The 13,832-nt window shown below is 43.1% G+C and overlaps 1 protein-coding gene across 1 annotated transcript in view; it reads right to left on the bottom strand.

Annotated features, from left to right (window-relative positions):
- Positions 1-6,657, bottom strand: part of LOC311260988 (drebrin) — a 33,806-nt gene extending 27,149 nt beyond the window's left edge. Inside the window, exon 1 of the mRNA XM_084359326.1 lies at positions 6,261-6,657. Within this exon, the coding sequence (XP_084215452.1) occupies positions 6,261-6,352 (92 nt within the window). The 5' untranslated portion in view covers positions 6,353-6,657. The remainder of the gene's footprint in view (positions 1-6,260) is intronic.
- Positions 6,658-13,832: the final 7,175 nt, after the last annotated feature.

The following is a 13,832-nucleotide window of genomic DNA, read 5'->3' on the forward strand; positions in this document are numbered from 1 at the left end:
TGCGTCCCATCCTCTCCCCGCAGCCACAGGTGTATTCCATGCAGCGCGTAACTTTAGACCCAGGAACTTTTTAGGTCTCAGTTAATCATGCATGAGCCTGTGGAAATTCTGGCAAGTAGCAGCGACACAAACACCTCGGGCCTATGCTGAAATAAAGGCTCCTCCATTTATCATCAACAGGAGAGTCCCTTCTCAAGAGACATGAGGCCTGGAGAGGTTTGGATAGCGTGCTGCGTTCTTCATGGAAATGAGTAAGATTGATTAAGTCTCCCACAGACTGTCAGAATCAAACAAAAGACCAACCAAGGTAAAAAAATAAATCCGAGTAATTAATGAATTCAGTAGGTTTAATGACATGTTGCATCACAAACACTAGTGGAGGGTTTTTCCTACTGCTGCAAGAGAACAACATACTGTAAGTGTTATCAGAGATGAATCTCTGTCTGTAATTCCACAACTATACCAGATCATTTTGCAGTAACACTAACAAGTCTCAAATGAAGAACTTAACACTGAACAGTAATTTCTTCTTTACTTCTTGGGAAATTCTTACACTTTCAAATCAATGAGGAACTATTTGCCTCTCCCTGGTAAAGTAAAACCCAGGCCAGTAATAATAAAACACCATAAAAGAGGATTTGTGCATTGTGTAAGTCTCTACCCGCAATCTAGGAACAATCATATTAAAGTAAATACCAATTTAATGATGTAATAATATGGTCTGTAATGTCACTTTCTAAGCAGCTTGTTTTCTTCCTGGAAATGTGGCTACTTCACATGTTCATTCATATAGTATTTAAATTCATTATCTGACCGAAGTCTAGAAGTAAAGTTTCAACCCAGGATGAATAAAGACAAGATTGGTTGGAATTCTGTTGAAACTGAGTCACTATGTTACGTCAATGAAATCATGTATTTACTCGATGTGTCACTGCCTGCCGACTGAGATAATCACTGCAAGAGAACACAGTGAAACAGTTCACACAAGCACAACACCAGCAGACACACAAGTTTTTCCTGTCGCCTCCAGCTCTCGACAAGACTTTAACAGGTGTCTTCACAGAACAGAACACACTTTTTTCGAACAAGCGTTGCAATGTGTGGATTTCGGCCATTTGTAACTGCAATTCGGACATTATGTTGATAAAGTGGGCATGGAGCCGGATCATAATCTGCACAGTGCACCAGGGAAAGCGCTGCCGAAACTGCCAAAGAGGAAGGATAGAGCTTCAATTTACCTCTCGTCTGCTTTTTGTGTCGCACGACACTCTGATATTTTGTGTCCTTTCAAACAGGTGAATATGGTTGAGCACAGCCGATTTCTGAACAAAAGTTTTTCTCAGTTGACTTTACATCCCATCAATGTAATGCGTTCAGCAGACAAGAGGTCACTCATGAGGGCAGGTGAACCAGTTCAGACATCATCTGATTATTACAGGAAGATAAAAAAAAGTAATAATGCTGTAAATTTGTCGGGACTGAAAGTAGTGCAGGACCGGTGACGGAGAGGGTCAGAGTTACTGTGGCGGTCAGAACCAAGAGACAAGGTGAGGGTTCCAGTTGCCGAGTAATTAGAAGTGTACCAACACAAAGCTGACGTTTACCTGATTTAAAATCACTTTTTAGTCATGTAGGTTATAAATTGCGCCTATACTTAAAGGATAATATAAAATAACAACACTGAGGCTCTGTTGTCTGAACTAGTGCTGTCAACTTGTTATTATGCTCACGTGTCAGCTGCAGTGCATTTCTAGTCTCCATAGCACTGTGTCAGTGATGGAGAAAGGTCTGGCTGCACCAACTATCATTCTGGTATAGCGGGAAAAAAACGCCCTGGCTTGTGAGTGTTTCTTTAGACCAATCTCAATCGCCTTGGGTGGGGCTGAATCCAGGATGCAGCCAGGGTGCCCATGCAAAATAGTGTCAGGGTGACCTTGTTTTGCATTTGCCATTGAAATGGCTAAATCCCAACAAAAGAAAAGGTAGGAGCTGCTAGCTTGTTTACGTTTGGATTGTAAGAAACCAGATTAGTGTTAGTAAGTTAGAGAGAGGCGAACTGAAATAGGCGCCCAGTGGCAGTCAACAGTATACATCTGTCAGACTAGTGCATTACAGACTCTTTGGGCTTTTACCTTTCACAATAAGAGTCCCGAATATACAAGTATTCACTGCCTTAATGCTTTTTAGGCGAAACTTAAATTCACATGGAACATTTCACCAACAGGCCACTCAATAAAATATTTACACTCATCTTCACGACAGCAGAAAAAACCTGCACTGTAAATGAAAACGAACTACGTGGCAGCATAAGGTTGAATCAACACATTAGCTTTTGTTGTATTCAGTTTAATATTGCAGAGGGTACCTTTATTTTTTCTACTGAATATAGATTCCTTGTAAAAAGTTTTGTGCCTGAGCCAGTTGAAAGCACGGTACACATGGACGTGTTTGCACACGATCAGGATGGTACCAACTCTGCTTAAATTGAGCCGAGGAGAAACGCTGGTCACCAGGGCCCAAAGATGTCTGGATACAGCCCACACCCAACTCTAATGAATAGAGGTCAAACTGCTCCACAGCACAGCAGGAATTCCCATCTGATATGATTTGCAGGGCTGAAACAATGCTGTAAACATTTTTCTAAACTGATTTCTCCCCCTCTTTTACATGCTTGGCTAAGCTGGTGCTGCACTCTATTTGATACTTGGCAGGAAGACACCTCTGTTAAGGCACGCTGCTTTGGAAAATTGCTCTTATTTGCACTGTCTCATTGGCTGAGTTGAAAATGTGTAAATTGGGCAGAACAAACCGCTGACTGAGGTATTGTTTTGAATTGGAAAAAAACAAGACAACTTTTTTTTTTTTTTACTTTGTGCTAGAATAAAAAGCAAACACTCATACTGAAGATGTCAACATAGGTGCTTACAAACATTTCCATGTGCACGACCACATTAAGTCATGTGACATTACCGAAAGTACCAATCTGAATCATTTACTTTGGCGTAAACTGGACATAAATCAGGATCTCTGCTGCTAAGAATTAGAAGTATTTCCTGTTCAGAGAATTAGGCACCATCCTTGGGAACATGCATTCTCACTGTTTCTCTTTCTTTCTGTCTCTCAAAGCACGCACAAACACAAAACACATGCAGACAGTGTAGGTTTCCAGTCTAGGATTGAGACACTTTGCAGTCCTCAGTTGTTTTGGGAGACCAGGGAGAGACCTCCAAGGCTGTATGTTGAGCGGAGAGATCTGAATGGAGGATGCATTGAAATTGCTCCTCTTTTCTTCAGAGTCTCACCCACAAAGGGTCTGTTTCCCATTCAGGACACAAGGTCATTAGATAATACACACAGGGACCTCAAGGCCACACAGTGGGGGCGGGATTGTTCAACAAAACCAGTCTCCTGCCCCTCTCTGTGCATACTTCTCAACGCCCAAGACTCACTTTAATAGTCTCTGCAGGATGCATATGCACATCCAGAGACAAACACATTCACATGCAAACCCACATAAAATCCCTTCACACACGAGGTGCGTGTCTGTTTCTGTGGTTTTGACAGTGGGAATCATGACATCATCGTGTCCCCCTCCCGCCTCCTCATTCAGTCACACGGGAGGTATTTAGCCTTGTAAAGTGGGCCCGCTGAATGCTGGGGGATTCTCTCTCTCTCTTTCTTTTTCTTTTTGTTCTATTGTAGGCACAAGCAAACCCATGCTTGTTGTCGATAGATTCAACTGCACACGAGACTGGCATGAGTTGGCAGAGACACAGTCCAGATCTGAAACTTCACAGAAATGCTCTGCAATAAGAAACTGCTGGATCAGAAAAGTAACAATATGGAGGTGTTGCCATGGGACAAAGCCTCCATAGTGATACTAAACATGGAAAGTTTTAAAAGATTTTCCGACTGAAGGAAAGAATGGAAACAGAGCATGTTCTGCCTGGATGGGGAACTTATTTCCACCTCTTTCATGAAGATGTCAGATTTTAGCTTGTTGATATTAACTCATCGTGTTCTGAATCTAATATCCTCAAGTCTGCATGGCGTCATGAAAAGCCAGGAAGAACCGGGCAGTGAAACCCAGCGGGTGGCAGGGGAAGATGAAACATGGACAGAATCAGTTTTCTCCTTCCACGTGAAAACATGTGTGTAGTATCTAATTCTGCCTGTACTAGCCGAGTACAGCCAGTGACAACATGTCTGTAACATAAAAGAAGAAGAAACTGGAGACAGGAGGTGAGACAGGCTGACAGAGTTGGAGACTGTTATTGTTTGGGAAAGATGGATAGGTCACCATAGTGACACACCAGCCAAACCCTATGACAAAAGGACATAGTGAGCCAAGTTTCAGGTGGTCAGGTTACAGCTTGATGTAGTGTCACGTGCCAGAGCAGAACGAATAAATCAACTTTTTATGTGTTGGAAAATAAAAATGTAAAACAAAGAGTTTGTTCTTCTGGTGAGACACGTGAACTGTGGTCTGAATACTGATTCTGTCTTCATGTTTAAAGACCATGTGTTTATTGTACACATCTTAGTTATTACTCAACACTATTATTATTGGTTAGTTGTGAAGACTGTACTCATAAACAATGGTGGAACAGGTTTTCCTTAAGTAAAAGTGTAAAATCCTCTGTTATATGTAAAACTCCTGCATTAAAGGATAACTACCGTTTTTTACAACCTGGACCTTATTTCCAGCAAAATATATGGTCATTTACTCACCCAGATAACTTTGGTGTCATTCGGCGTCGTTTGGACGAAATTAGATCCAGTGTAGCGCCGATATATCCATATAATGCGAGTAACGGGGCATCGACACACAGCATCTATATAACGCATTATCTGCCACGAAACTAGCTCATTTCACCAATATTTTGCTACGATATGCTAGCGCTATTCCCCTCTGAGTCCGGGCTCGTCTGTTGTCAACATCCGGGGTCTGTAGGTTGATCTACTACCTCTGACCTGGAAGATGTCGTCTCTGAGCTGTGCGCGCACCCGCGACAGCCGGCTTGTTTACCTGTAGCTGCTACTGCTAGTTTGACCCCGGATGTTGATAATGGACGAGCCTGGACTCAGAGGGGAATAGCACTAGCATATCATAACAAAATATTGGTGAAATGAACTAGTTTCGTGGCAGATAATGCGTTATATAGAGGCTGTGTGTCGGTGCCCCGTCACTCGCATTATATGGATATATCGGCACTACGCTGGATCTAATTTCGTCCGAACGACTTCAAATGACACCAAAGTTATCTAGGTGAGTAAATGACCATATAGTTTGCTAGAAATAAGGTCCAGGTTGTAAAAAACGGTAGTTATCCTTTAAATATCATTCTTGAAGGTGCAATATGTAAGAACTGGCCACCTGTGGAAGGTCACTCCAAACAAACAGGAGGCAGCATATGAGCAGAGTAACTGCCAACCGCTGATAACTCTAGCTGCCATTAGCTCAGTTAGCCCTGCAGTTAGGGAGCTCAGAGAAGTATTCGGAGACAGGATGGGTTGGGGCTGGCTGAAGTTAGCATGCTAATTTAAAAAAAGGAAAAATGGATATACTTACAAAAAGTTGGGTTAACTCAAGTTTGTACTTAAACAGCCTTTACTACTTGAGTAAATGTACTTAGTTACTTTCCACCACTGCTCATGCATGCGCACTCTGCTGTCTGTCAAATTAAAGAGCCTCTCCCTGAAAGACAACCCGTGTCAGAGATCAGCACATCAGCAGAAACATGATCCTCAGCACAAAGAATGAAGCCTCACAGCTCTTCAGGGAGAACAGCACAGTCACGGAGCGCAAGGCCAGGGTGAGGGCAGCGGGCCGCCAGCCAGGTGCTGCGCCCGGAGAGCCACACCGACCGCCTGGCGTGCGTAATGGACATCACCACTCCGAGAGGAGGGGAGGAACAATACATGGCTGTGTTAGTAGGAAAGCTGCCTGCATGCATTTGTCATAGCGGGTCCAGGTTGCGTGCTGTCCCTGTGCTGGCCACCTCCGGAGCCCTCATTGGATTAATTGAAATGAATTACGCAACAGCCAACCTGGTTACGCGTAAACGGCTACGACTCACTCAGTAAAACAACACGAAGAGCATGAAAGTTTCACGAAAGTTACTGGTTCTCATTATAATACCGCAGAATTATAAAGTTGACATTCAATCGTTAATGTTATGATGCAGTTCAACGAGAGGAACAAGATTCTGCTGCTGCTGCAGGCGGGTGCAATTTTGCTCAAGAGCACTGTGTGTTACCAGTTGGTGGAGGAGCGGGGGTTGAGGATGTCCTCCTTGGCCGTGAGCAGCGACAGGCTGTAGGTATCAAGGTTGACCGTTCGCGTGCTCATGATGGCAAAAGTTTCCAGACCACTCCCGCAGCTTCTCTCTTCACTGGTCCCGACGGTGTTCGGGGTCGGAGTATCTGCTGGAGAAAAGCCACAGCGGAGCACCGAGGGTCGTTCACGGCCGAGCAAACAGCAGCGAAGGTGTGCAGGTTCATGCGGTGTTGGGCTTAAGGTCCGAATTGGAGCGATCCGTGCGGGCGCCGCGCACTCACAGCGTGGAGGAGACTGCGGGACTGCACACTGGTCTTTGTGCAGCGGGGTAGAATAAGTTTTCACCAAAAAGCCCCACCTCCCGTTGAGAGAGTGGAAAGCATAATGACCTCACTAGCTGGGTCACTTGGAAGAAACGCAACCGCTCAGCAGCACGTACAGATCATGTCTCCTGCATCCTCCCTGCTCTCCTATAACTTCCCTGCCTTTAACTCATCTTACATTTAATATAGCTGACATGTTGCTGTGTTAAAGCACTGGAGCCATTGCACCACACCACCACTATTTACATAATAGTCCTGGCAAGGCAGTGATAGCTGAGGGTAAACAGCATGGAGCAATCCAATGAAATATTTATTTTATAAGTTATTGTTATTGTTCTCATTAATTGTGATGGATTGGCTTTCATTGGAGCGTAAATCAACAATAGGAATTGTTGGTGTGGTTCAGAGGGGCTACAGGGGCAGAGCGGCAGCTTTGGATCTGTCAGTCTCCTTTTGTCTCTTTTCTGTCCTTGAATCGGCCCCCACTGGCCCTTGGCAGACTCCAGAGAAGCCATTTACAGTGCAGGCAATCTGAACGAGCCAAAGAAGGGCCAATTTCATGGGAACTGAGTCTGAAGCAGGCAGCACGTTAAAAAAAAAAAGAGCAGGGGAGGCTGTTTCAGTGTTTAAGAGCGGCTGGGGGTCTGTTCAATGGCTGCCCAGCAGTGACACACACAAACTGACCACACAGTCACACACACAAACGCTGCCATGCGCTGATGCATACAAGCTGTGAACTCCAGACAAACTCGCTCCAGACGCACACATACACACTGGTGAACTGGTGTTTGACTGTGGGTCAGTGGCATGAGGGTTTAAGATCTTGGATTATGGGAACGTTCCTGAGCTCTGTAATTTACTTAGCAGCCATTCTTAGATAATCCAGGACAGATGTAGAGGGTAAAAGTCACAGGTTTCTACTTCCCGATGTGTCAGAATCAGGCTGGACTTGACCTCATGAAATCTGATTTCAGATCACCTCTGCTAACATTTAGTGTAAAATGCCATGCCATGCTTTTAACTGCTAAGATTTGACCTGGAACCAGTTTACAGTGATTAATCCTCTGGTGAATATTGGATTGACACAGTCACCCCCGTCGTAATCACTCGCGAGTGTAACCACTTCCTTTCGAGGAAGAGAGAAAAGAGTTTCCATTTTAACTTTGTAATCCATGTCCTTGGGTACATTTTTAGCAGTCAGGGATGCAACTATTTTTCAATAATGCCATAGTCAGGAAATAATAAATAGGTCTATGCTGCAAATATTTTAAAGGTGACCTATTTCCTTCAGTGTGTTATTAAGGTTCTTGTGCATGTAAAAGATCTAGAAGCTCCTCTTTCCCACAGAGAACACTGCTCCTGAAACGCCTCGTCAGTACTCTCCCCAAAAAATAATTTCGAACAGCTGCTCTGTTGTTGTTAGTGGTACTGGCTCAGGCATGTGCGTGCTGACCAATCAGAGGAGACTTGGTATTTGGGAGGAGGGGCCTTAAAGAGACAGGAGCTAGAACAGAGCATTTCAGACAGAGGCGGGATACAGTGAAGCTGTGAACATTGACGCATGTAAACCTATTCTAATAGTAACGCAAAATAAAATGAACTTGAAAAAGACTGAAAGTAAAGATGCCATCTGGCATGATGCATGTCAATGTAAAGCCTGGCTGTCTCATTTCTTGTTTGGAAAAGTAAACACTTCTCCCCAGAAAGCCCACATGTGGTAAACCCTTACTGTGCGTTGTGTGAAAAATGTTGCGTTTCTTGTATGAGTACGCATGCAGCACAGACAGACTCAACTGCTTTGGCCAAAGCTAACATGCCAAAGGGACAAGGGGCATGACATCCCCATGCCGCTATTATTCTTAAGACTTCCTGCTATTAGAGGCTCTCCTGCCCTTCCAGCCTCTCAGCCCTTGACTGTGGATGTGAGCTGCAGAGCTGTTATGCTCCACTTCAGACGACTTTGGCATTTCCTCTGCTGGGGTGCGGTGGCAGCTGTTGTTGGAGATGGGGTCTAAATGTGGGAATGATTGTGTGTCCAGTGGGGATTTGGACATGTGTGTTTGTGTGTGTGCAAGTGGGGGGTTTTCTCCTCATTTACCGAAACTCCTTCTGTAATTGTCACAGGCTTTTTATTCAGCTTCCTGCCTTCCTGACATAGTCTAAACTAACGACGTGTGGGTGACAGAGTGTTGAGTGGTCCAGTGACACGCAACATCCTCTTCTAGTCGCTCAGAGCACTTTATCTCTAATCTCTGATAACACATTGATTTTAACAAGTCCTGGCTCATGTGTCCACTATCTACTGATCTGTGGTGTTGCGCAACACACAAAAGATAATCTCACTCTGAATTGACAAAATAAACTTCTGCTACCAAACAAACCACTTCCTTGTATGCATGGATTAGTCCAAATCCTGTTCTCCTGGGACGTATCGAGGCTTGTGTGGCAGGTTTATGAGTGCTCAGACCTGATGGACCAGAGATGCGTTTGGGTTCAGGGGTCACAACCTGATCTTTGTCCTCCTGACACCCTGCACTTCACTAATAATATGGTTTCCACTGCTCCTCTCTGCACGCTTTGAGAGGCCAGGACCTATACCTTCATCCTTACTGAGCATGTGCCGACATACATGCGTGTGTATGAACAGTTGCAATGGTTGTAATCTTCTGTTCGAGTTGTCATAAATATAGCCTTTCCAACGAAATTGTCCCGTTGTCTCGTGAATTTACTGTTTAACAGTGTGAGCTGCTGGAATGTGTCCAACATTTTTACCTGTACAGTAAGTGCCGTTTGTGTCAGAGCTGTATTTCAAACCTGTCAAACTGTGCTGTGCATGGTACTGCTTTTGTTATCCCATAGTAACCATCAGGCGATGTAGCGTTTGTAAGCCAACAGCAAGGAATGATTAGTCAGTTATAGAAGTTAAAAATATAGATTGTAACCAAAAGTCGAAGATCTCTGTGTGCAAAGTTACGTTCAGATAGATTAGCAATAGCGATAGAAACATGCACCATGAATGGCCTCCTTGACCATTTGGTGATTTAGGTGAGATTCAAGATGAATGTTTAAATGCTCATTACATTACATCACATTATGTCAAACCCAGAAAAATATGTAATTTTAATCAAGGTAAGGGTGCGTTTCATTAAACACAATCATCAGAAGAAATGTTGGCAAAGTATGTGTCTGCAAAACCACGGGTAGGTTCATACTTTGCATTTGTTTATACTGTTCAATTTCCAAATTTTCTCTTGTCATAACGCTGGGTTTATGCTCTGGTTATGTCAAGCCACAAAAACCAGTTGGTTAGGGTTTGGAAAACATCATGTTTTGGCTTAAAATACCTGTTATGGTCACCACAAACATGGCTGGAGATAGTTCAAGGACTTGTTGAAAACACCAGGTTTCATGCTCTAAGTCAAATTGCTTTATTACCTGTTGTTTCAGTGAGAGAAGACGTGTTTTTTTACTTCAACAGACCGAAGACACTTGGGCCTCTCCGTCTACCCTCCTCCTGTGGTGATACTGCTGAGCTCAGTGGAGGAGTCATGTTATTGCTGTCCTAGAGGTAGATAATGAGGTGATGTGGGAGAGGCTCACCACTGCAGATGATACAGCTGAGCGTGAGTGTGAGCTAGTCAGAAGTGATACGCCAGTGGTGAACACACATTAATCTGTCAGCGGAACGCACAAACATACCAGAGGCTGGTTTTATTTGGATTAGCCTTGAAAGACAATAGAGGTGTCTGACAGGCATGATCGGGGAAGGAAACAACAGAGATATGTGACAAAGCTGGAAACAAAAGGTTGGAAAGAGAAAGAGAAAGAACAGACAGAGTGCACACATGCATATGCAAACAAACCCTTTGCCTGAGAGGGAGAGAAAGAGGGAGTTTTGCAAATTCTCTGGAAATCTGGGTGTCTTCTCATCAGGCTTCCAGGTGAGGTCATTGCTCAGCTATGCGCCCTCACAACAACCCTGAAATATCTTCCCCTTGAGCCTCAGTGTGTGAATGTGTGTGTGCATCTGTTTGCTGTGTGCAATTTTGAATCACACTCTTAGCTCTGTAAACACAAACACTAAGGACTGCAAAACAAGCCGCCTCTCGCTCTCTCCCCATTTTGTCTCCATTTGACTCGACTTTCAAACTAAATAAACAGAAGCTTTTGACTTCCTCATCTGTGCCTTGCTTCGGTGAAATATGACAAGAATAAACAAAAGGCAGGGTCATGTGGAAATAAAGAGACCACAAATCTCTGTTTAAAAGAGCAGCTCCTCGTCCGCTTTCCCATACAAAACAGCTCTTAAATTAGACCATGGCGTCAGGATGATAAAGCATTCATAAACTTTGCTTTGAGAGGCCATGATTTAGTGTTGTATGCATATGCGTGTGTGTGTGTGTCTGTGTGTGTGTGTGTGGAGGGGCAGACAGTTTGGTTTATGGAGCAGACCTTAGGGAGGTCCGGACAAGCAACATGGTACACACTTGGAGGAGGTTGATGTATACAAAAGAACGTGTTGTCACTCCTCAATCAATGAACCTCCTTTGTATGTTTGGTGTTACTAGTTGGTCCACTGTTTCATAAAGTGTCCGTGGCATGTAGGTGCTTGTGTGTGTGTGTGAGTTATACCCTTAAAAGTTTTGTAGCACTGAAAATAGTTTCTTGTCTGATCAAGTCGACTCCCCCATCATATCAAGTGTTGTGTTGGGAGTGCAGGGTGGAGCAGGGGGGGGCACAGCTGCTGCCCAGCTGATCTGGAGGCAGACCTTCTGGACTTTTTAAACTTTCAGGGTTTAAAAGTAGATTTATCTTCACTCCCGTTTACCACCCCAACTGCAGCAGCGATCTGCGGAGGTGACCACCATCGCCGGGTGTTTCTGTACTGTAATGTTGAATGCTGACTGCAGATGGAGTTGAAATGTTGCATTGATTGACCTGAATGCAAACACACAGGTACACAACCTCAGCTTGTCCTTGCTTGCTAGCTTCGCTGTTGGTTAACATCATTATACAACCACCTTTAGAAGAGAAAATCTATCTGAAGTGACTCAGGCACGTTCATGGATGAGGTAATGTTTCAGTTTTATTCATTTTACATCATATTCACGGACTCACTTCCTCACTCCATCCTGGAAGTTATAGACAAAGGCTTCCAAGTTAAATGCACTGTTATCTTGAGTAAACTTGTGGATCTCTCTGAGATTGAACATTGTTGGAAACATTCAAATTAATAACACATAGTACATAACTCAACAAAATATACTGCAAAGGTCTAGTGGTTTTAGACATTTTAAAGCAGAATTTTATACATATCATATCATATCATATCATGATATATTATCATATTATAATATAATATATATAATATATATTCAGTGCTTTTTATTGTCTAATCTTATGATATGTATCTATGTATTCTATTTTTATCATTAGTTTTATCTTATTTTATCAGCTTTTACTAGTATTATTATTGTTTTTATTACATTGTGTGATTGTCAAGTGTAAGACTGCCTTTAGTCCTTTGCTCTCACACTCAGATGTTCTTATCTGCTCCAGAGGGAACCCTGGAAAATGAGAGCCAGATGTGGTGATGTCAGCGCGTGTCTTTGACTCTCAAGTTGTGTTCTACGAGGCTGCGGTGCAAGAACAGGGCCAAGGTTGGTGGGAAATTTGAACGCAGCCCACAGATCAAGCAGCTGACGCAGCAGAATGGTCTGTAATCAGTGTTGAAACCGATGCTCGTGAGTGTGGATGACGCTGAGGGCACACGCTAGTAAATTCCTCCATTTACTAGAGAATAAAAGGAAAACTGACGTACGTCATTGACTGTTAAAGGTTTGTTGGTGAGCAGTTTGACTGGTGTGTTTTCCTAGAATAGTCTGATTGTAACACACACACTCACAAGATGGCATATGAACACAAATATTCCACCACCCGCAACTGCCACCTTCCCTCGTCTCTCGTCTAAAGTTACCCATCATCAGCCACATCACTTACCGTCACCATGGAAACACTCGGCCCTTTCCCCCCATGTTTCTGTGGTTTTCTGTGATCCCTCACCAGACTTACTCTATTAAAAGTCTCAGCTCACAGCATGTTGATCTTGATGATGCATGTGCTCAGGGAGCTAGTCACTTACTTAGTCTCCCTTTCATCCAAAGGTCCAAGTAAAAGCAGGGGCTGAGTTTGTTTCACAAAAGCTGTAACAAAATGCTTTTTTTTGAGCAATTTCAAATTCAAATCAAGACCAAAAAATCTTAACGCAAAATACAGGTTGTAATTTCTATCTTCTATGCATTCCAATACAACAGCCATGCATAAATGTTGGCATATGACGTTCAGTTCTGTTTTACACAGTGTAAGAGCAGCACTGATTCGTCTTTCAGCTCAACATTATATTGCAGTTCATGATGTTGGGGTCACCCGTGTTGACACAACATGCCAATTTCTGCGTGCTGAGTTAGTGCAGACACATCCTGACAGCAGCTCAGTTTGTGGCCCCGCAACAGTAAATATCAATGATCTTTGGCCTGTCCTAGGGCCCCGACCAAACTCTGGGTCTTCTCGTCAATCATTCAAAGAATCCCACACTTAGTATAGAGAGTCTGCCAGAGGGCCTCTCCTGCTGGACGCAGGGACAGAATGAATCTTCAGTTCTGTGTGATATGTTTTGAATTTTTCATCACAAACATAATAGAAGCTTTAAACTACTACAACCTAAAAACTAAATGGATTCCTTTAACATGTAGAAATTGGTGCACAACCATGTCTGTCTAAATATATTTTTCTGTAATTCACACAGCTGTTTTTTTTAATGTTTTTATATAATTTTTCAAATTTTACAGTCAATTTCTATTTTCTATTTATGCATCTTGAATTGCATTACTTTCTTTCATCTTTATTCATACCGTGTTTATTGTTATGCAAGGCAAATGAAAACCTACTTGGCAACAAACCTGAGTCTGGTCCAAAGATGCACAAGTGTTTTATTCCACTAGGTGGCACAGCTGCATCACACATCAAAGTTTGCACGCTGTGTGAAACAAAGGGTTGAGGAAGACAACAGTAAAAGAAGAGAAAGAATGAAATAACTCCTTTCCTCTTATTTGTTCTTTGAGACCTAAATAGACTAACTTTCTACAATATAATGTGTCATCTAGTGTAGAAAATCCATCAGTAGATTAATGCGCTGCAACTAGTCCCACTTTACACTGACAACAGATAAT

This window comes from Pagrus pagrus, assembly GCF_965226575.1.
Source record: "Pagrus pagrus genome assembly, chromosome: 8".
In the NCBI taxonomy this organism is placed as follows: domain Eukaryota; kingdom Metazoa; phylum Chordata; class Actinopteri; order Spariformes; family Sparidae; genus Pagrus; species Pagrus pagrus.